Source organism: Archocentrus centrarchus, chromosome 21 (assembly GCF_007364275.1).
Source record: "Archocentrus centrarchus isolate MPI-CPG fArcCen1 chromosome 21, fArcCen1, whole genome shotgun sequence".
Lineage (NCBI taxonomy): Eukaryota > Metazoa > Chordata > Actinopteri > Cichliformes > Cichlidae > Archocentrus > Archocentrus centrarchus.
In genome coordinates, this window is record NC_044366.1 from 4,452,252 (window position 1) to 4,475,510 (window position 23,259).

General features: G+C 44.0%; 1 protein-coding gene across 1 annotated transcript; it reads left to right on the top strand.

Moving 5' to 3' along the window:
• Nucleotides 1–49: 49 nt before the first annotated feature.
• sympk (symplekin) lies at nt 50–22,135 on the top strand. The gene is made up of 27 exons (XM_030758802.1): nt 50–211; nt 359–467; nt 752–817; nt 1,481–1,534; nt 1,620–1,693; nt 1,787–1,913; nt 2,029–2,278; nt 2,364–2,534; nt 2,926–3,165; nt 14,004–14,155; nt 14,243–14,393; nt 14,490–14,703; nt 15,057–15,207; nt 15,290–15,525; nt 16,063–16,144; nt 16,351–16,464; nt 16,541–16,688; nt 17,379–17,539; nt 18,978–19,086; nt 19,206–19,306; nt 19,733–19,823; nt 19,909–20,010; nt 20,090–20,277; nt 20,365–20,541; nt 20,637–20,726; nt 20,979–21,140; nt 21,855–22,135. Exons 2-27 carry the CDS (start codon nt 399–401, stop codon nt 22,014–22,016), a joined length of 3,642 nt encoding a protein of 1,213 aa, XP_030614662.1. The 5' UTR covers nt 50–211; nt 359–398; the 3' UTR covers nt 22,017–22,135.
• Nucleotides 22,136–23,259: the final 1,124 nt, after the last annotated feature.

Below are 23,259 nucleotides of genomic sequence, written 5' to 3' on the forward strand. Positions count from 1 at the left end.
TCTCCACCAGTGGCCGCTGTCACTTCTGCACATGATTTCACCGAACCGCGAAGAAGAGTGACGCCGCTTTTTCGGTGAAATATGGCCGCGTCCACTATAAGTTAGCAGAGTTTCTGTGCTCTAATTTACCGAGCCTCCTGCATTTATACGTTCGTGACACCGGGGATATTTAACTGCTGTTGTAAGGACAAAGTAAAGACAGGGTTAAGCTGTGAGTAGCTGTAACACATCTGTTGGTATGAAGCAGTTAAAGGGGCTCCCGCGGTTAGCGCGGGGCTAACTGGAGCGCGCAGCGCAGTGACTGAAACCTCTCCGTTACAATAATACAATAACAGCCTCATTATCCGTGTGTTTACAGGATCTTCGGAGCATGTTCTCCTCAGTGTGAGGCCCGCATCATGGACTTATCTTCAGTGGAGGGGGGCCCTGAAGCCCCCGCTGTCGTCGACATGACCACAAGCGAGAAGGTCCGCTTTTCTATCCTCGATAGCAGATTTATGGGTTTTATGGTTTAGAAAATGAATGAGTGTGAACTTTTTTAGCAGCAGCAGACCACATGTTCTTCCTGCTTTTTGCCAGATTGAAAGGGTCACTAAAAAGTCTTGCCTTGTTGAACCTGCAGAAACGGGTACACGTACAGTAGTTTGCTCCTAATGAGCCACAGATACCAGCGTATTTGGGTGGAAAGCCTGTAACCTGGCCCGTTACTAGATGAACTATAATGCAACGAGGGTCTGCTTTCTCTTTCCAGGTTGTGGAGCTGCTGAATCAGGCTGCTCTGATACCCACAGATGAGAAGCTGAATGTACTCAAACAGGTTTGTTGTTTGATTTTTAGTTCGGCTGTTTCGAAGAAAAAGTTGAGGTATTGTCATAGTCTTCCACAAAAACTAACGTTGGCTGTAACTCGAGAACGATGTGACCTAGGATGTTCAGATTCACACCACAGATACATACTGTTCAAGCTAGACCCATCAACCTTCACACTGACTTGTTCACTGACTTTACTGTAACGGCACCTGCTCAGAGGTGCTCCTGTTTTTACTCTTTGATCACACTGAGTGGAGCCCTGGGTCCTGGAGGAAGGCAGGAAGGGTGATTCTTTTTTTATATATTTTATTTAATTTATATAATATACTGTCATTTAATGGTTTATCTTTCACTTACTTAGGTCTGTAGGTCAGGACATGGGTGATATCTTTGTCAGAAGCCCACACATATCTGCAGCTCAATGTTCTATTTACGAGGGGCAGCCAATCAGAAGAAAACTTGCTTTAAGGGGGTGGGCCTCAAACAAGTGCCGTCAGACTGGGGGGGGCTGTAGCTCAAGACCGAGTATAAGACAAAGAAGGATTATTTTGAACTGTGGCTCATTCAAAGCTACTCTAGTGGAGTCCAGTAATGAAATAAAAATGGAGGTGGAAATGAGCAGAACAGCTTATATATGCATAGGAACACTGAGACATGTATTTGCTCTTCAGGTCCAGGAGCTCATCATCAACAAGGATCCGTCTCTTCTTGACAACTTTTTGGATGTAAGTAAGCGTGTATTCAGCTCTCATAAGCAGCTGTAGTTTTCCTGGTTTGTTTAAATTTGGCTCAATTTTTTTCATTCTGTAGGAGATGATCGCTTTCCAGACAGACAAGTCCATCGAAGTGAGAAAGTTTGTGATTGGCTTCATCGAGGAGGCGTGGTGAGTTTTCAGGCATTCCATTTCTCCCATTTGTTAAAGACGGGGATAGGGTTTCTGCTTTTTTAATGTTTTATTATCTCGTGCTTTGATCAGTAAAAGAGACAACGAGCTCCTCCTCAGACTCATCGCCAACCTGAACATGTTGCTGAAGGACGAAAGTGTGAATGTGGTGAAGAAAGCCATCCTCACCCTCACCCAGCTCTACAAAGTCACTCTACAGGTACAAACAATCAAAGCCTCGTTTGTGCCGCTTCTTTCTTTCTGGGATCCTGCAACAAAACGAAGCCGCGCGTCCTTCACTTTGTCTTTACTTTTTTAATCCTTTCTCGTCTCAGTGGCTGGTGCGCTCCAAAGCTGTGTCGGAGATGCAGGAGGCATGCTGGGATCTGGTCACGCAGATGAAAGGGGATGTCCTGGCCTTGCTGGACTCCGAGAACGATGGCGTTCGCACTCACGCCATCAAGTTCACCGAATCTTTAATCATCACCCTGTCACCGCGGACGGCTGACTCTGACGTCCCCAAACGACAGGAGGGCGACATCAGCCTGGACAAAGTTCCCAGAGATCACTCGTACATTCACTATGGTACAGATATCAGACTCGTGCAGTGTGCTAATGTGCTGAAGTTCCCCTTTAAATGTTGACGTCTTCTTCACTTTTTAACAAACAGATGTGCTGTGTGAGGAGGGAAAGATGGCGTTGGAGAAGCTGTTGAAGTTCATGGTCCACCCAGCCATTTCCAGCATTAACCTCACCACAGCGCTGGGTTCGCTGGCCACCATCGCCCGCCAGAGACCGATGTTCATGTCAGAGGTGGTGCAGTCGTATGAGACATTACACGGTGAGCGCTTCTCAGCCAGACCTCGCTGCTTTAGTCTTATATCGACAAGTTTGCACACAAGCTGCCAAACTGGTTTCAGTTTGAAAGCCAGGAGCAGAACCCACTGGGTTAGGATCCAATCAGTAGCAGCTAAGGTGACCAGATGACCCTCTTTATGTGGGACAACACAGCATTTTTATTCTGTCCCTCTGTCCCACATCTTGAGACAGTGTCCCACATTTTGACTGGTGCACTTTTCTTTTATAAAGTCTGGATTTTACACAGTGCATATGAAGGGAAGGGTTTTTATTATAGTCAGCCTAACTTTTTCTTTGCTTTTCCCCTCACAGTCTGGCTGCACATGCTAAATAACTGAGTTTTACTATGTTTTCTCTACATTTTAAATTTTCAGCGAACCTGCCCCCGACTCTGGCCAAGTCTCAGGTCAGCAGTGTGCGAAAGAACCTGAAGCTTCACCTGGTGGCGGTCCTCAAGCATCCCTGCAGCCTGGAGTTCCAGGGTCAGATCAGCACCCTGCTGCTGGACCTGGGAATGCCCCAGAGCGAGATCACCCGCTCCACGCCTGTGCCACGCGAGCAGCGAAAGAGGCCTCGCCATGATCAATACACCGAGGGAAAGAAGGTCAAGATGGGTGAGTGGCTTAAGGCTAGTCTGGATCCACGGATCTGTGCTCAGCGTGGAGGGCATTTTCAGTTTAAGTTAACAGCCGTGAATTAAACTGGGTCAACAGTGAACCATGAAAGTGCACTTTAGAGCATACGGTAAAAGTCAATAACAGGTTGCTGCATTCATTTGTCTTGCACTAATTACTAGGGATGGCACGATACCACTTTTTTAGGTCCGATACCGATATTTTATCTGCCGATACCGATGCAAATCCGATCTTTTTTTTTTTAAAAAAAAACAAACAAAAAACAATTGATTTCAAATGCCTGGATACATTTTACATACATCAACAGTCTCACACACAAAATCAAAATCTTATAGTTGTCCCACGCACAAGACTAAGAACCAGGGAGGGGCAGAGCTTTTCAGGCAGTGGCACCAAAGCTCTGGAACTGTTTACCACTCCAGCACCATTTAGCTGAGTCTTAAAAAAACAACCTGAAAACCTTTCTGTTTAACCAGGCTTTCTGCTGACTTTATTTTAATTTTTTTTCTTTTAATATGGTAATGTTAATATGTTTTTAACATGGTGTTTTATCTGGAGTTTTTTGATATTGTGTTTTAATTATTGTACAGCACTTTGTGACTTTTTGTCAGTGAAAAGCACTAAATAAATAAACTTTACTTACTTATAACAATCGCTCTATCACCTGAATCCTGTTGCTCCTGTGTGAGAAGGTGATGCATTGGCTTATGGTATGTTGCAAATTTCAGCAGGGCTGCAACTATCGCTTAATTTAGTCATCGAGTATTCAATCAATTATACCATCAATTACCCGAGTAATTGGATAAGAAATACTTTTTTCATATTAACAGTTCATCTGCATATTTTAACTTCTGTACTGCAGTTTTTCCCTGTGTGAAACAAACAGGGTGGATGGAGCAGCTACAAAGTTCTCTTTCCTTCACTTACTGATCAGGTGGTTGATGAAGGACCTCAAGCTGTTTCCCAGTAAAGGTTTAATGGTGCTTACAGGGAGAAAACTTTCTTCTGCTCCATCTGAGCTCACCGGCTCCGCCTCTTTGCGCTTGTGCAGACTGACTGCACGTAAACCAGCTGACTGCTGCTGTTGCGTCATCAGTGTTTATGTTGAAAAACTGGGGGCTGCGTGAGCGTAATCTTGTAATGCTTTATATTCACAAGCATTCTCCTAAATAGGTTTCTACTGCAGGTCTATATTACTAGCTCGCTAGCAGTATGTCCGGGAGCTGAAGTAGAGAAAAAAATAACAGCTGAACAGGGTTCTAGCCAGAAATTTTTTTCAGCCCGGCACCAATATTGACCAAGGTGAATGTGTAATCTACTGCGGGAGCTGTTCTTTTGCTAACATATTTTATAGCAGGTGCCAAATGCTGCTCAAATCATATGAATTTAACATGAAACTCTCACATGCACATGGTGTGGCTGCCAGCGTAGGATGCAACATTAATCTCCCCACTCCAGAAACCTCTGTCACCATTAAACAATCTGATGTTACCAAACAAAGCATCCTCATCCACAGAGCACACACATGGGTCTGAGTCCCCTGCAGTCAGACACAAAAGCATAGCACTTGAGGTAAATAAACACATAATATAAATGCAACTAAATTTCATAAGTGTCAGCATCTTTCACACAATCATTCAGTCCTCATGGTAGGGTTGCAACGGTATGATAATCGTCTCAGAAAATATCACGGTATCACCGTATTTCACATATATTATTACAAGTTACACTGATCGTTAAAGAAATAGCATAAGTTTTTTTTTTTGTTCAACAAATTATTTTATTGTGCTTGGAACCATTTTTAATGACAGTTTTGTTTAAAATGTCTCCTTTTAAAAAACATATATATGACACACACACTTTATATGTACTCTTAGAATTAAACATCCTGCATTTAAAATGTTCAGTAAAATTATGTATCACCATAAAAACATATTTAATATCTGGGAAACTGAGCCTGGGTCAGTGTCTGATCAACTACTGTTGACTGCTTTATAACACGCGTTGTACTGCTAAGTTAGTGGGAAATAACCAGATACTGCAGACAGAGGGGATTATTTCTTACATGATCCACATAATACAGATTTCACTTTTAAGGCTTTCATGCTGAGCCTGATTTTAAGGGATGAAAAATAGAAACGCCAAAGTTTTAAAAGGAACGCACGTAAATATGCCGTCTTTCACAGTAAGTCCGGAAAGGCCCTTATTAACACGGACATGCGCATCCAGCACAGCACGCGCTTCACGGCCACGGGTACCGGCGTGTCTATAGTTCGAATGACTCAGCACTTTTGCTGGTGGTTAGCGTGTGGAACGAGCACGAGGAAACATAGACGGGGTCTATACTTAACATTTCACACATTTTTGTTAGAGAGACAAGCAAACACCCACGGTATGATTACCGTGCATTTTAATACCATGGTATACGGTGAAACCGGTTACCGCTGCAACCCTACCTCATGGTGTTGCAGTGTCCTCTTCAGGCGGCGGAGGTTGAATCTCACTGACTTGCTTCCCGATTGTGACTATGGCTGAAACCAACTTAATGGTGTTTATCCTGTTACGTCAGTAGACCAAAAACCAGACAGCAACCAGATGACACCAGAATCCAATTCTTGTACCAAACACTGGGCCAGCACCCTCTCATGTGTTTCCATGGTTTTACTGTAAGACAGGTGCTGGTCATAAAATTAGAATATCATGAAAAAGTTGATTTATTTCAGTAATTCCATTCAAAAAATTAAACTTGTATATTATATTCATTCATTACACACAGACTGATATATTTCAAATGTTTATTTATTTTCATTTTGATGTTTTCTGGCCAATTAAGAACTGGGATACCATGGTCCTTAAAGCAGGTACTGGTAGCTTTGGCACTGAGTGCAGGTCCTGTTGGAAAATTAAATCTGCATCTCCATAAAGTTGGTCAGCAGCAGTAAGCATGAAGTAAAACTTCCTGGTAGACGGCTGCATCAACCTTGGACCTCAGGAAACACAGTGGACCAACACCAGCAGATGACATGGCACCCCAAACCATCACTGACTGTGGAAACTTTACACTGGACCTCAGCCAGCGTGGATTCTGTGCCTCTCCTCTCTTCCTCCAGACTCTGGGATCTTGATTTCCAAAGGAAATGCAAAATTTGCTTTCATCAGAGAACATAACTTTGGAGCACTCAGCAGCAGTCCAGTCCTTTTTGTCTTTTAGCCCAGGCGAGACGTTTCTGACGCCGTGTCTTGTTCAAGAGTGGCTCGACACGAGGACTGCGCCAGCTGAAACCCATGTCTGCATACATCTGTGCGTGGTGGTTCTTGAAGCACTGACTCCAGCTGCAGTCCACTCTTTGGGAATCTCCCCCACATTTTTGATGGGTTTTGTTTCACAATCCTCTCCAGGGTGCAGTTATCTCTGTTGTTGTACACTTTTTTTCTACCACATCTTTTCCTTCCCTTCACCTCTCTATTAATGTGCTTGGACACAGAGCTCTGTGAACAGCCAGCCTCTTTAGCAATGACCTTTGTGTCTTGCCCTCCTTGTGCAAGGTGTCAAAGGTCGTCTTTTGGACAACTGTCAAGTCAGCAGTCTTCCCCATGATTGTGTAGCCTACAGAACTAGACTGAGAGACCATTTAAAGGTGTTTTGAGTTAATTAGCTGATTAGAGTGTGGCACCAGGTGTCTTCAACAATATCTAATTTTCTGAGATATTGAATTTGGGGTTTTCATTAGTTGTCAGTTATAATTATCAAAATTAAAAGAAACAAACATTTGAAATATATCAGTCTATGTAATGAATGACTATAATATACAAGTTTTACTTTTTGAATGGAATTTCTGAAATAAAATCAACTTTTTCATGATATTCTAATTTTATGACCAGCACCTGTATGGTAGTAGCAGATAACCAATATCAATAATAGTGGGGGAGCTTTCAATGAGTGTCTTTTCTCAAAAATAGGGGTCACTGCTTATATAGAGTTCAATCTGTCCCTCAATTAGATTTTTTTTTTTTAATGCAAAGAAAACAATTATTTTGGCTTCTACAGGTTTGTAATTTTAATCCAGTCTGAGTCTTGTTGAAGTTGTATTTTGAAACTTGTCAATGTATTCGCTCACACGCTGTGTATTATTGACACTGAGCATCTGGCCCCAGTGCCACCCAGATGCCACTTGGGTGGGTGGGGGAGATCACAGGTCTATGCTATAACATACAGTTAGTGGATTTTAAACCCACAGTTTGTTTTCCAATTGAGGCAGCTGTTATTTAAAAGAAAAAAGTGGCCATGGTAACAACAATGTTTAGATCTATGTTTAAGTATACCTGATGATGTTCCAGTGTTCTGGAATGTCACCACAATTCCAACCTAAACAGTAATATCATCTGAGAGGTCACACATTATTAAGATCAAAGGATACCATCATCAAAAAGGCCTTTTTTTTTATGTTGGGTTCCTTTGATCTTAAGTCATTTAAACAGGCCAGAATCTTGAAAACACATACACAAACTCTCTCCTGGTTTACACAGTGCAGTCTTGTAAAGCGTAACCAAAGAATTCGATTGCAGATTTAGTGTAACATCATCTGGACTTGCTTGATACACAAAGATGCCACTCGAGGTTTTTAGAAAAGCTGCACAGTTCATCAGATCACGCCTGGGACACTCTCAGTCACCAGATCCTACGCAAGGTTTGGAGTCCCAGACTGGAATTCAGCAGAACACAGCTGAACAACCCACCTCTGCGACTGGGAGAAATGCCTCTGAGTTATTGCGGATAAAATCTGATCGAACTCAAGCCAAGTCACTGAGTTTCACTCAGTTGTTTAGTTGTTGTTTTAGAGGCTCAGAACAACTGGATGAAACTGAGGACATAGAAGACCAACCCACCTCTGCAACTGAGGGAAATGTCTCTGAGTTATCGGCACCAGAATCTGATCCACCTCAAAGTGAGTTAGATGATGATGATGATGATCATCCTGAGCCCAGAGCCTTGGAACAACTGGGAGCAACTCAGAACATGGCAGACCAACCCACCTCTGCGACTGAGGGAGATGTTTCTGAGTTATCTGCACCAGAATCTGATCCACCTCAAAGTGAGTTAGATAATGATCATCCTGAGCCCAGAGCCTTGGAACAACTGGGAGCAACTCAGAACATGGCAGACCAACCCACCTCTGCGACTGAGGGAGATGTTTCTGAGTTATCGGCACCAGAATCTGATCATTCTGAGCCCAGAGGCTTGGAACATCTGGGAGAAACTCAGAACATGGCAGACCAACCCACCTCTGCGACTGAGGGAGATGTTTCTGAGTTATCTGCACCAGAATCTGATCCACCTCAAGCCGAGTTAGATGATGATGATCATCCTGGGCCCAGAGCCTTGGAACAACTGGGAGCAACTCAGAACATGGCAGACCAACCCACCTCTGCGACTGAGGGAGATGTTTCTGAGTTATCGGCACCAGAATCTGATCCACGTCAAAGTGAGTTAGATAATGATCATCCTGAGCCCAGAGCCTTGGAACAACTGGGAGCAACTCAGAACATGGCAGACCAACCCACCTCTGTGACTGAGGGAGATGTTTCTGAGTTATCGGCACCAGAATCTGATCCACGTCAAAGTGAGTTAGATAATGATCATCCTGAGCCCAGAGCCTTGGAACATCTGGGTGAAACTCAGAACATGGCAGACCAACCCACCTCTGTGACTGAGGGAGATGTTTCTGAGTTATCGGCACCAGAATCTGATCCACCTCAAGCAGAGTTAGATGATGATGATCATCCTGGGCCCAGAGCCTTGGAACAACTGGGAGCAACTCAGAACATGGCAGACCAACCCACCTCTGTGACTGAGGGAGATGTTTCTGAGTTATCGGCACCAGAATCTGATCCACCTCAAGCAGAGTTAGATGATGATGATCATCCTGGGCCCAGAGCCTTGGAACAACTGGGAGCAACTCAGAACATGGCAGACCAACCCACCTCTGTGACTGAGGGAGATGTTTCTGAGTTATCGGCACCAGAATCTGATCCACGTCAAAGTGAGTTAGATAATGATCATCCTGAGCCCAGAGCCTTGGAACATCTGGGTGAAACTCAGAACATGGCAGACCAACCCACCTCTGTGACTGAGGGAGATGTTTCTGAGTTATCGGTGGTAAAATCTGGTCCACCTCAAGGTACTGAGGTACACCTCAAGGTACACTCTGGGAGTACATCCTTGGCCTCTCAAACAGTTCAGAAAAGGAAAGAAGCCCAGAGGCTCGAAACAACTGAAAAAACAAAAGGAAAAAACAGAAAGAAGAAGGAAAGTAGAAAGTCAGAAAAAAATAACCACGAGGTCTTCAGATCACAACGGGGAAAATCTCAGGCAGCATATTCTACACAAGATCTGGAAAAGTCCCTGATTAAAATTCAGCAGAAGCGGGCAGACCAACCCACCTCTTCGACTCAGAGAAATACCTGTGAGACACAGGAGCTCTCTAGAAGTACATCCTCTCTGACAGATGACATTCACAAGAGGAAAGAAGAAAAAAGAAAGAAGAAGCAAAGAAGAAGAGAGGAAGAAAATCCTGGCCTCAGGCTTGTTCCCATACCTTTGAGAGGAGATACTACAGTCTTCAGTTTTCTAACTGAAACAGAAGCTCCTTAAAAAGTTTATTCTGGAGCCAGAGCTGTTGTCCTGTGTGTTGTCAGGAATAATTTTTATCCTGAGGCCATGGATCAACTGCGAGACTACAATTCTACAAAAATCTTCCGTGGTCTGGCAAAGAAGTGCAGCTCTCATACAGAGATTGTTGGCTCCAGAAGACCTCAGAATAGCTGCTAAAATTTGTATTTAAATTATTGGTAGTAGAAGACCTATTTCAATTGGTTTGTATTCTAAATTTTAAGATGTAGTTTTTATATAACCAAAACAGCAATTGCCCCAAATACATTAACCCAACCTTCCCACTGTCGCCAAGTGCTTGCTCATAGGGGATCACTGGATTGTTGGACTCCTCTAAAATACTGCTGGGACTCCGCAGTATTATAGAGGCTTGGGGAAATTGCTGTTTTAAACTAAATTTACATAAATAAACTTAAAAAAAAAAAACATATGCAAGAGAGAACAGTTTTTTTTTTTTTTGTCTCACTCCTCCTGGAGACTGGCCACATGTATTGAAATCTAAGGAAATGGGAAATTTCTTTATACGTACACATTTATGGTGCAGAAGAACAAATGTAGGTGCATAGGGAACATGTTTTTGAAGGCAAAAAGAGGAAGGGGAAAAAAAAAAACCCTAAATAGTTTTGCCATGGTAACCAGAAAAAACAGAGGATGGAGCATGGAGCGCTGCTGCTTCTTCAGGATGGAACTTCAGACTACTAAAACATCCTCAGACTTTTAAATATTCCCCCAGCCATGTTTCACTGTTTTCTCATTCTCTCCTGTTGGTCTCCTTACTTACATTCATTGTGTTTCATCAGTAAAAGAACCAGCCACTGTGAAATGCTGGTTGAAGAATTTATAGAATTTATCCCCTGCTTATCTATGTTATAAAAACACAGGTTGGTCTGCAGAACTCTACTTTTGGAGCCCGCCTGTCATAAAACTTCCTAAAATACAACATGAGGTTACAAAGTCATGTGACCCAAAGATGTTCCTGCAGCCAACCACCAAGATCTCAAGCATATATGAGTATTGGCTATAACAGGCCTTACCTTTACCCCAGTAACCTTAATGTATTCATTGTTCATTAATTCAGGGTGTGTGTGTGAGACTCAGCCAGAAATTTTTTCAGCCCAGCGCAGGGGTGTTGCTAATGCTAATTAGCAAGCTAATGCTAACCCCTAAAAGCTGCTCCAACTTGTTAATTGAGTGACGGGGCCTACATATGTAACCAGAAAGCACCTCTGACGCCTAGGCAGTAATCAGTTTTTGTGGACGTGTAGTTACATTTCTCAAGGTGCATGTTAAGTTAGGTTCAGAGAGGATTTTCGGTTATGTACATAGGACCGACGCAGAATGCTAAAACCAGGCCTTATTAGATCGAGAGTGATAAATTTTGCATATAATCCAGAAGAGTTACACTTATATATCATGCATTTAATGTGTCCAAGAGTGCTGTTTACTTTCACTAATGGGTTTGCAGAAATAACATAAAAAGCATACCCAATAAAAACATAATCTAGATGTTTTAAGGATCAGCTGCTAAAAGCATTTTCTGTGTTCAAATATCAGTCACTATGTTGCAAACGATCACTAGTGCTAATCCGGTCTGACGCCATTTCCGGGTCCAAATGCTCCTAAATAAACAGCAATGGTATAACCAATTTCTGTTCACTATTAAGGATGATTGTAACATACCTTATCAACTGCAGCCGTTTCCGCTTCTCTTTCTTTCTTGAAATTTTCATTTGATCTTCATTTTCCTCTTACATCTCCTGGCGTTCATGGCAGTGTTACTTAGATTCGCGTTTCCACATCAGATACTGTTTTCCCCAGCGTCTCCTCGCCTCGCCGCTCCATGCCACAAAAAACGTGCGTGCTTGCGCCGCAAGAGAACTACGGACATCGTGAAAGCTGAAACGTGTTTAGGCGAAGTTGTCCCACTTTTTTCCAACTGCGCTCTCATCAGATACAGGATGCGTTCCGTCAGATACTGGGGGAACGCATCGTGATGCGTTGCGTTCGCTCAGATACTGGGGGAACGCATCGTGATGGCCCAATAAGTGCCATCAGATACCGTTCCCTAAGGTGTTAAACTGTCTTTAACACAGCGGGGAACCGTTCCCGTGTTTGACCTTTCACGGTGTTCGTAGTTCACTTGCAGCGCAAGTAAGCACTGAACAAGCCCGCGCGTTCTTTGCCGCGTGGGCGGCAAGGAGACGCTAGGGAAACAGTATCTGAGGGGCTCGACACACGGGGAGCGACGTCGCTCGCTCTCCATTCATTTCCTATGGAACTTGTGCGATGAGGCGACAATCGCATGCCCTCCTCCAGCTAAGCAACTGGCGACATTTGTGCATGTGAAATTTTGAGCTCGTAGACGTGCACACGCGACCAGGCGACGCGACACAATAAAGTTGAAAAATGTTCTACTTTTGTCGCTGTTGGGTGGCATTAAACCAATCAGTGAGGGTTTTATTGACTGACCGATGAGCGGAGATTATGCTACACGCTGTAGTCTGCAACTACTTTCAGCACGAAGGAAAGCATCGTTTAGCTGTGTTTAACTTTCCTATATTATATGACACTTCTCGCAGTGATTATCGAGTTACACATAAAAAACAGCCGTATGGGAATTTGTTGGCGCAAGACTAACGTTAGACAGAGAGGACTTTTGTGCTAATATAGGATGAACCCAAGGTTGTCTTTTTCTTTTGTAGCGGAGAATTCGCAATGCTGCGTCGCTATCGCCTCCCGTGTGTTCGGTTTCACCCCAGTGGCGATGCGGCCCATTTGTCGCTGTCGTTTGTCGCTCCCCGTGTGTCAAGCCCATGATGGGGAAATGCGAATCGACCTAACATTTCGATTTCCCTCAAAATCCAGTGCACGCACGACTGTAGGGAGATCAAACGTGCACATTGTGAACTTTCCGTGCTCTGTGGTAGATTGCAAATTGCAGTGAAATTATACAGGTGCAAGCAGCGATAAAAGCAGAGATCTAGCCGGCGCGGAGTCCGCGGGGCGGGCTCCTGTTTGCTAAATGCAGTGACAGCAGAACTCCAAAAGTGAAGCGGTGAAATCCTCAGCCCGGCACGAGGGCGTCTCAGCTCGGCGCAGCGCCTTATGATCAACCGCTAGTTAGAACACTGGCTGAAATTCTCAGCACAGCGAGCACAACAAACGAACACGCAGAGAGCGGTTGAGGCATTGAAAAACATGTCAGCGATGATCCACTCAGTGTTAAAGGGAATCCGTCGCAGTGACGGAGAATTGAGGGGGTTATTTCCTGATTCCCACTCCATTCCAGTAGGTGGCGGTAATGCAGCTTTAAGCTGGTTTGGTAAACCGCAAACCCACAAGAAGAAGAAGATGACAGAGACCTGTAAGGCAGCTAATGTAGGTTGGATCGGATTGCATTTTTTATTTCTTTCTGATATCCGATCCAGTAATTTAGGCCAAGATCAGACCGATACTGAATATCGGATTGGCGTATCCCTTCTAATTACTCTGATTGTTATGGCAGTGATTATGCTGAAAAACAGTGTCTGTTCATAAATCATATTTGAGACATGAAGACAACTCTGTGCATACCACGAAATTCATAACAACACATTATTTTAGCACCTTTAGAGGCTGCAAGCTGAGCCATGACTGCATCATGAAAATGCCTCTCACATACTCCTCTCCTTAAATAATTTATCTCGATTGTAAATTCTAAACACATCGTCCAACTCTTAACTCAGAAATCTAAACCAGGTGAAATGATGTTGAAACTAAAATCCCAATCACATTTTTGATCTCCAGAAAAGCTGCAGATTAATTATGAACACCCAGTATCCGTGACAGAGGTGTTAACCATGCAGCGTGTAAAAAAACAGCAGTGAAGTCATTCCTGCTGTGCCGGCGTCAGCACGGCCGCTGTGCTTCAGCACTTTTGTTATCTAGTTTTAAAATGTGTTTTTCTGCCTTTTTTCAGATCCACTTTAAACTGTGGAGCACATGTAATGAGACATACTGCTGTAACTGCACTTATTAAAAGCTTTTCTTCATTAAATCCAAACATTTTCAGACTGCACTAAAAGAATGGTAGGTAGTTGTGAATACTTTTATGAGCTAAAATTAGTTTCATGCCTCTGATTTATGACCTTTGTTCCTCTGTGTTCAGAGCCGGCCCTGATGGAAGATGACGAGGACAAAGAGGAGCCCGCCCCCCTCTCGGTCCCGAAGCCGGCTGCTGTTCCTGTCGCTCAGTCCGCAATCGACCTCACGGCCGAGTTCCTGCACCCACTGCTCACCCCTGAGAACGTGGCCAACCTGGTGGGGAACTTTTTATTTTGTTCGTTCCTTTTACTTTTAACTCAAACTGCCTTACAGCTCACATCATACCTCTGTGTCACTCTTCAGGTGCTCATCAGCATGGTGTACCTGCCTGACGTCATGCCAGCCTCCTTCCAGGCCACATACACACCTGTGGAATCGGCAGGCACCGACGCTCAGATTAAACATCTGGCCAGGCTGATGGCGACGCAGATGACTGCCGCCGGCATCGGTCCAGGTTTGAAGGAAACGTTTATAGAACCAGTCTCTTAAACTTGAAACACTTCGTGGACGAACTAGGATGCGACCACTATCTGTTTCTGTCTTATTGTAGGACTCGAGCAGTGCAAAGCCAGAGAGGACGGCGCTATTAAGGACGACGAGGACGACGCTGTTTCTAAAGACCTCCTCATCAAACGCAAAGTTCCTGCTGTGATGGTGGGTCAAGCCATCTCCGTGGTGGGAGGCTACGCAGAAAAGGCGTCACCAGAAGTGACCACGGTGGTCAAGAGGCTTCCTGAGCCCATCCTCCCTTCTGCACAAACCAAGTGAGTGCAAGAAATAATGCAAGATCACCGTGTCCAGTTTAAAGTTTGATGTTTCTCCATGTTGTGACATTTGGCCCCGTACTGGCAGGCGGAGGTCTAACTAAATTCAGTTCAGTTTTTTTATGAATTGAGGCAGAAAAACCCATTTCAAGTTTTCTGTCTTGACCGATTTTTTGTGATTTTCACATTGCTACTTCATGAAGACAGGTGAAATATTGTCAAGTGAAGCAACCATAAAAATAAAATGTCACATATCTTGGAGTCAGTAGCCAATCAGAATCCATAAGATAAAGTATATTTTATCTCCAAAGCTTCAGAAAGATTATTGATCAGTGATTTTTATTCTTTTTCAGGATGACTGGAGCCAGCGGCAGGAAAAAAGTGTTTCGGATATCCGATGTCGTCCAGCCGTTATCGGACACCCAGATTGAGAATTTAACCTCAAAGGCGGTGAAGCGCATCCTGCATTCAGAGAAGGCGATTGCTCAAAGTGGAATGTCCCATGTGAGTAATTCAAACCAGTCGTATAATCACTGAGAAGCCAAAAAAAACGATGATGCAACCAGATTTAAAATCCATGCGGCAGGTCAGGGTGAAGCTCCTCTCCCGGCTCGTGACGCAGTTCGACGGGATGATGAAAGCCGACGTGCTGGAGTTTATCCTGGACGACATCAGGACGAGGAGCGACCTGGCCTTCTCTCTGCTCTACCAGGAGTACAACACCTACCTCAGCCAGCTGCCGTCGGGGCTGCTGGACAGCTACGACCACTGTCTGTACACGCTGCTGTCCGGCCTGCAGGAGAAGCCTGAGCAGAGAGACGGGTGAGACCGCACGCTGTGCAGACCCTGCTTTATGGTGGCACGACTCTTTACTGCTCCTGAATGCAGCACAGAGCTCCTCCCACTGTTAGCTAGCATTACCCAGCATGCCATTCAGCTGTGTAATTTTAGGAATGTGATGTTAGGCATTTTTGAAATACTTCCTTTAACGTGTTTTTGTGTGACGCGAGATTTGTCCTGATGAACAGAGGCAGCTGTTGAGTGTTCACTGTTTTATATTTGTGCATAGAAGAAGATGGGAATACATAATAATACAGTATATTTGTCCTCTGATTCTCATAGATATGTATTTGAGAAAAATAATGTTGCACTTCAAAACTAGAAAAATCAAACAAAAATGTATTTTAATACTAAAATCTGCCATAAATTGCTTCCATCTCCTCCTGTTTGATTCAGTGTCACACAGTGAGTATGTGTAAGGGCTTTTACTGTGAAAGGTGGGGACAGGAAGAAGACCTTGTCACATTTGCATAGAAGAAATCTGGTTTCTGGCACCGATCTGATTCTCGTGTCTTCCAGACTTTTCACCAAACTGGTGCTGGAGGCTCCGATCATCACAGAGTCGGCGCTGGAAGTAATACGGCGTTACTGTGAGGACGAGGTAAACGACAGCAGGATGTAGATACGTGCACGCAGATGCTGCTCTGGCAGCCGTATTGATCAGGGGAGCTGAGGAGGCTTATAGGCAAATAAATGCCATCATAATCTGCTCAGTATCGGCCCGGATGTTGCATTGTGTATTGCGCACATATCTATGGGCTGTTTCTCGTGTAGTTAACTTCCTGTTAACTGTGGTGTTTGTTTCAGTCTCGGGTGTATTTGGGCATGACGACGCTGAAGGAGCTCATTGTGAAACGTCCCTCAAGGCAGTTTCAGTATCTGCACGTGCTCCTGGATCTCAGCTCCCATGAAAAGGAGAAGGTGGTGCTCGCGTCTTCACAGAAATTCCTCAGGTTGTGTTTAAAGGAAAAGTTTATTTATGTTTTCTTTGTTTCAGGTGCGAACCACTGCCTTGGCTTTTCTAAAGCGCATGTATGAGAAGGACCAGCTCAGGGACTACATCGAGAAGTTTGCCCTGAACTACCTGCAGCTTCTGGTCCACCCCAACCCCCCGTCTCTGCTCTTTGGGGCTGACAAAGATACAGGTTTGCCTCCAGCATGCACTCTGCAGCTTAGTTATACAATGAAAACAAAGCCAGTGCAGAAGTGCATTCTTTCTAATGACCAGCAGGGGGCGACTGCTGGTTTTATTGTATAGACGTCTATAGAGAAACAAACACTTTTTGGTCCCTGTGGATAGTTTCCTCTTTCACAATATCTGTATGGAGGCAAATTTATTTTACACCCCTGGGAGCTTTTAAGACTTAAAATTGGGGTGTGGCCACTTTGACAGGTGTGCCATTACAGCTGTAACAGCACACATCTAATCCAAGTCTCAGAACTTCCTCGTGCTGTTGGTCCCTTTTGGAGCATTTTTAATGGAACTGTCCGATAATAAATTGGCTCGCGGAGCGTATAGACTGTGTGAGAAGTTTCTGCCTCAGTTTTGAGTGTAAATGGCAAACCAAGCTTGCTGAGCACTTAACCATTTCATCCAAATGTGGGCACTCATGTCTCCAATAAACCAATAGTGGCAGCCTAAATGATAACATTGAGGTGTCAAAATGTAGAGTTCAAAGCCAGTCAGTGATGTCACAGTGGCTAAGTCCATCTTTTATATACAGAGTGTGTAAGAGTGAAATTTTAGGACCTCATTGAGTGAGTCATTTATAGTTATCTAGGCTGCCTTTCAGGATCTTTTCTAACCTCCCCTCTGTGTCCTTTTGCTGAGTCAGAGGTGGCTGCTCCCTGGACTGAAGAGACTGTGAGACAGTGTCTGTTCCTCTACCTTTCCCTGCTTCCTCTGAACCACCGGCTGGTCCACGAGCTCGCCTCCGTCTACACTGAGGCCATCGCTGACATCAAACGCAGCGTGCTTCGAGCCATAGAGCAGCCTGTAAGTCACTCGTCACTTTGATTTCAAGCTTTTGTTCTTTTTATAATCCTCAGCAATAACAACGGCCGTGACGGGAGGCATTTCGTTTGTGTGTTGTCTGTTCAGTTGCACCAATACTTGTGAAGGTGAAATCTTTTGACCCTTTTAGGAAATTTATTAGCACAGATTCGCTTGGATTCAAGAATTGACGTATTACTCAAAGTTTAGGGTTTACGTTTTTAAATATAACCCAAGAATTAATTTTCTAATTAAAACCAAAATTCATGCAGATGGACATTTTATGTCCAAAAGGTCAAGTGTGGACTGTAAGCATACAGGTGTGAGGTGCTAATTCTCTGTGTTTGCCTTAATGAGGTCAATTTAAATTTAACAGTTTAGGGTTTGTGAAGATGAACATCTCCCTCCAAGCAACTCGAGAAAAAAAGAGATCCTCCATTTGAGATCTACCAGCTGTGTTTAAAAAACATCAGTGAGTCCTTTAGAGAGGGATGTTTTCACCTGTTATCAGTTATGCTCCCTGAACATCAGGGCTTCAACCCCGAGTGCAGAGCAGGGATGATCTCTGCCTCTGAACACGGGCATGAGGCTCGTCCAGTCAGAGCACTGAACTAATTTCACACAAATTCATCTTATGGATACGGTAACCCAAGAAAAAGTAAAAAAGTACACTAACCTACATCTGTTCTACAATCACGAGTACCTGTGTCTGCCTCTACACAGGTAAAGGTCTTCTTTCAGCTGTTGATTGGCTCTTTGTGGAAGAGGCGGGGCAGCTGACATCTTCAGCATTTCAGAATTCTTCCCTAGATTTCTGTTCAGGAGTCTTTGAGTGCCATGTCTCTTTATAATGTTTCTAATCTAAAACCAGTTCCACAAACATCCACTGCAACAAAGACTGGAGTCGGTGCCAAAAACCTGTCACCACTACGGCAATACAAAATCAAGCCAAATTTAAAAGTGACTGGCAGATCCACCCCATGGAAATTAGCCCGTCTGCCAAAAGCTGCGGTTCCTCGAATGTCTCGAGGCTCCTAAAGGGAGTCGATCCCCATAGTTTTAGTCTCTTTAGATACTTTCCTCCTTCATAGCAACTGGACACTGCAGACCAGTGTTAGCATAAAGATGGACTTTACAAATTGCTATAGAAGATGTGATGCTAATCAAAGTTGCAAACTTTAGAGGACCCAGTACTGAACCTTGTGGAATCCCATTTGAAACTGCAGGATGACCTTCAGGGACAAGAAGGCCTGGAACCATTTATAGGCCTGAAAATCAAAACTACCATCACATAGCCTCTTTCCTCTCCCATTAATTTATATCTAGGCTCCAAGTTTGTATTATCAGGGGCGTGGTTAATGTAAGGTAAAATAAATGTACTTAAAGAAGTACTCTTTTTGAATATTATTAAAAGGTTCTTTTTCATTCATTGTTTCTGTAGATCCGTGGGATGGGGATGAACTCTCCTGAGCTGCTGCTTTTGGTTGAAAACTGCCCTAAAGGAGCAGAGACTCTGGTCACCCGATGCCTGCACATTCTTACAGATAAAGGTAAAAACAGTAAACCAAATTTCATCTGTACAGGACGATCTAAAGAAAACCCAGAATCCACCTAAAAATTACCCAGTTCTCCTGCTGATGTGTAAGATCATCTTTCTTCCTCCGCTCAGTGCCCCCGTCTCCAGAGCTGGTGGAGAGGGTGCGAGACCTTTACCACAAGCGAGTGCCGGATGTTCGATTCCTGATCCCCGTCATTAATGGGCTGGAAAAGGTAACGCTTGTTCTTCATCATCAGATGAGTGAAGGCAGGTGCTCATTTGGGATTGTGACCATTCATGAACGCAAACCAAATACTCAAATGGTAGATGCATCAGTGCCCTCACTTATCCTTCTGAGCACTGATCATGATCATTTGGACCAAACAGGTGTGATAACCGCCTAAAAGGTGAAACTTGACTCATAATTTTCTGGCCAGTCTCTTTCCACCTCCCTGCATTTGTGTTTTATGGGTAATTTGTTTAAAAAAAAAAAAAAGAAACAAGTAAAAGATTGATTTATAGATATTATGGTAATATTGTTATTGAGAGTTCTTTTGGCCCCCATAGTTGGGTCGTGGAATCGGGTGCTGTGAACGTTGATGGCTTTAATTTGAAAGCACCTACAGCGAAACCTTTTCTTGCTCATTTTTCTCTCATAGAACGAAGTCATCCAGGCTCTGCCCAAACTTATCAAACTGAACCCGATCGTAGTGAAGGAGGTCTTCAACAGACTGCTGGGAACTCAGCACAGTAAGTCCTTCATCACTTCTCTGACTTTAAGACTCGTCGTAGCTGCTGTGGTGCACTGAGATGATGTTTGTTGGGTTTTTTGCAGGTGAAGGAAGTTCATCCGTGTCCCCGCTCACTCCAGGTGACCTCCTCATCGCCTTACACAACATAGACTCAATCAAATGTGACATGAAGTCCATCATAAAAGGTCAGTGAGTCCTCAAACCTGATATGTTGGTCTTGGACAAACCGGTGTCAGCAGTTAATCTTCGGCGTCTGTCCGACAGCTACCAACCTCTGCTTCGGGGAGAAGAATGTGTACACGTCCGAGGTTTTGGCGGTGGTGATGCAGCAGCTGATGGAGCAGAACCCCCTCCCCATGCTACTCATGCGCACCGTCATCCAGTCTCTCACCATGTACCCCCGACTGGGAGGCTTTGTCATGAACATCCTGTCCCGCCTCATCGTCAAGCAGGTCGGCATCCTTAACGATCTCACAGGAAAGAGGCGAAAATCCTGAGCTAAAGCTAAATTTTCCTGTTCATGTTGTTCCGCCCTGCAGGTGTGGAAGTATCCAAAGGTGTGGGAGGGATTTGTGAAGTGCTGCCAGAGGACGAAGCCGCAGTCGTTCAGCGTGCTCTTACAGCTGCCGCCCGCACAGCTCACGAGCGTGTTCGAGCGCTGCCCGGAGATGAAGGCGCCTCTTCTGCAGCACGTCCACTCCTTCACGCCTCACCAGGTGACAGCTGCTTCCACACTTGCACAACTCCGAACATCTTAATTCACTCTTAACTTTCTTTTAAACCAGCTGCCTTTTTCTCTCTGTGTTAACAGCAAGCGCACATCCCTACATCCATCATGGCGGTCCTGGAAGCGAATAAAAAACCAGAGCCAAAGCCTGCAGAGCCGGTCGTGGAGAAAGAGGTGACGGATCAAATATGATTTTTGACTGTCTTCAGTCTGCATTAGGGCTGGGAACATCCATCAACTGTTGCTTTTATTATGAAGTTAGTTTTTGTAAACATATCATCCAAGTCTAGTCTGCAAAAATTAGATTTCTCTCCAACACTGCCTTTACCTCACGGCTCCTTTACTTCAGATTATTATGGTTCTTTTTTTTTTTTTCCCCTCACAATAATGAGGCGTCCATTGATTTACTGCGATTTCCTCCTACAGATGGAAGTGGCTCCAGGTGCTTCTGTTGTGGAAGAGACACCAAAAGAGCCGGAGACGACAGTCCAGCAGGAGCCCGCCGCTCTGAAAGATGACGAAGAACCGATGGAGCAAGAAGAGTCTGAACCAGCGATTCAGGAAGAGACGCTTAATAATAGCTCACAGGTAAAAATGAAGCTACAAGGAGTCGCGTAAAACAAAGCAACCAAAAACATGTTTCTGTTGGTGGAGGAGTTTCATCTTTGTAACCAAAGAAAAAACAGCTCGAAAAATGCTAAGTGTTGATTTATATGTGCAAAAAAGTAGATTTAAGAAAATGATTTTTTTTTCCCTGAAAACCGCGATAGTTGTTCAGCTGAGCAGAAATCAAAGCATGGGCAAGTTTTTCAGCATCATCCTAGGATGATAAAAGGCTCCAAACCACAGAAAACTTTTTAACTTCACTTCTGATCCGGCTCTGGAAAGTCAGGAAATTTAGCTTGTGAAGTTTAACTTGAAAATAGGAGTTCTGCCAGTTTAACTGTAGAAAGTTATTAACATCCTTTATAGGGCTGGGCCATGTCATTATCATTCATCATAATACCGGCAAAAAAAAAAAAATCTTGCCCGCGAAAATAAATTATATCATGATACGCTAAATTCATGGTGTAAATATGTCACCCCACCACTCGGCAGATTACGCTCACATGGGTCATGCAGCGATATTCAAGATGTAAAGGTGAAGGCAAACATGGCTAAAAGCGTTACCGCTGAAGAATTAATTCCCAAGAAAGGACGTACTTCAGTGGTGTGGAATTATTTTGGATACAAACGAGCAAATACAGAACAAACCACAGGCCATTCGTGGGTAGATGTTCACCTACTGGTGCTTTTCTACAGGTGGAGTCGGAGGCTGAGACCCCGTTACCTGAACCAGAATCACCTGAGGAGCCGATGGAGGAGTCTCAGCCCGAACCTTCAGAGCAACCGGAACCCGAAAAAGACGCCGAAGCCGATGTCACTGGAGAGGAAGCTGGAAATGGCAGCGAGGATGTAGAATAAGGACTCAATTTTCAAGATTTCTGGGGGAGGGGGGGTATTTGTAGGAAAAATGTGGCCATTTTGTGTATGAAAGCATTCCACATCATTAGTGCGTAAATAAATCAGTACACTGGTATAAATTTGGACTCTGTTCAATTACTGATCAATGGCATAAATCTGCAGTGCACCTCCCACAGTCCAGAAACATCCATCTGAGGGTTAATTGGCTGTAGGTGTATGTGCACCCTGTCTCTGCACACTTCCACTCCATTTGCAGGCCAGACACATTAAAGGTAGTTTTGGAAACCAGACTTTGCAGAATTGAAGTAAAACTTTGACCACCGGGGGGCATCATTCACTGGTTTTTGACTAATTTTTATTTCTTTGAGCCCTCCCTCTTTCCCTAAGAGGCTTTGGTTGTTTTTTTTAATACATATTGTGGGGTCTATGAGAGACAAGACTGAGGAACAGCTACATCCTGATCTCTGAAGAGCTGCATTTGGCGCTGTGATATCTGCTGCAGGATGCTATGTTATCTTTGAGGAAACTCTGGCTGAAGCAATAAAATCTCACAATACTGGCAGCTGTGGGAAGAGGCTTTTCTTCCAGACCAACAATTTCTAAAGTCATGCTGATGCTCCGCTCTGCCTTTATCAGGGATGTGTAAATTTACAATCCAGTTTCCAAGAAAGTTTGAAAACACATTTTAATTTAATTGCATTAAGTTTGTGCACTGATTATCCAAAATGAGTTTTAAGTGTTGATATTAAATCTTCGGAGCGTGCTTTCCAACCTTTCATCTGGCTTGGGCCTCAAGGTGAAGGCTTCATGGTTATCCACCACCTCAGCTCCCATTCTGTGAGGAGCCTCTATGTTCTCCCTGTGTTATCAGGTTTTTCTAAGGGTGCTCCGGGTAGTCCCAGTTTCCCATCATGCACTGTTTCTTCTTCACTCACCTCTTGTCTCACACTGTTTATACTACACTGCATTTAATCATTAGCGGCTGATGACTACCCCTCCCTGAGCCTGGGTCTGCTGGAGGTTTTTTTTCCTGTTAAAAGGGAGTTTTTCCTTCCCACTGTTGCCATGTGACTGCCCTTAAAGCAACTGTTGCATTTTGACGCTATATAAATAAAACTGAATTGAATTCTTAATTGGAAAATAAAACAATTCAATTTTAAACAAATGCATGTTTGTGAATTTCTCCAGAACTTGAGTTGGAGGGGAAAGTGAACTGTCTGCAGTAAATCTAAGCGACCACTAG

Excerpts from the sequence above, each read along its gene's own strand:
- sympk (XM_030758802.1), top strand. The coding sequence starts at position 399 with ATGGACTTATCTTCAGTGGAGGGGGGCCCTGAAGCCCCCGCTGTCGTC. Across the intron at positions 20,011-20,089 it reads CATGAAGTCCATCATAAAAG|CTACCAACCTCTGCTTCGGG; the intron begins GTCAGTGAGTCC and ends TCTGTCCGACAG. Across the intron at positions 20,727-20,978 it reads AGCCGGTCGTGGAGAAAGAG|ATGGAAGTGGCTCCAGGTGC; the intron begins GTGACGGATCAA and ends TTCCTCCTACAG.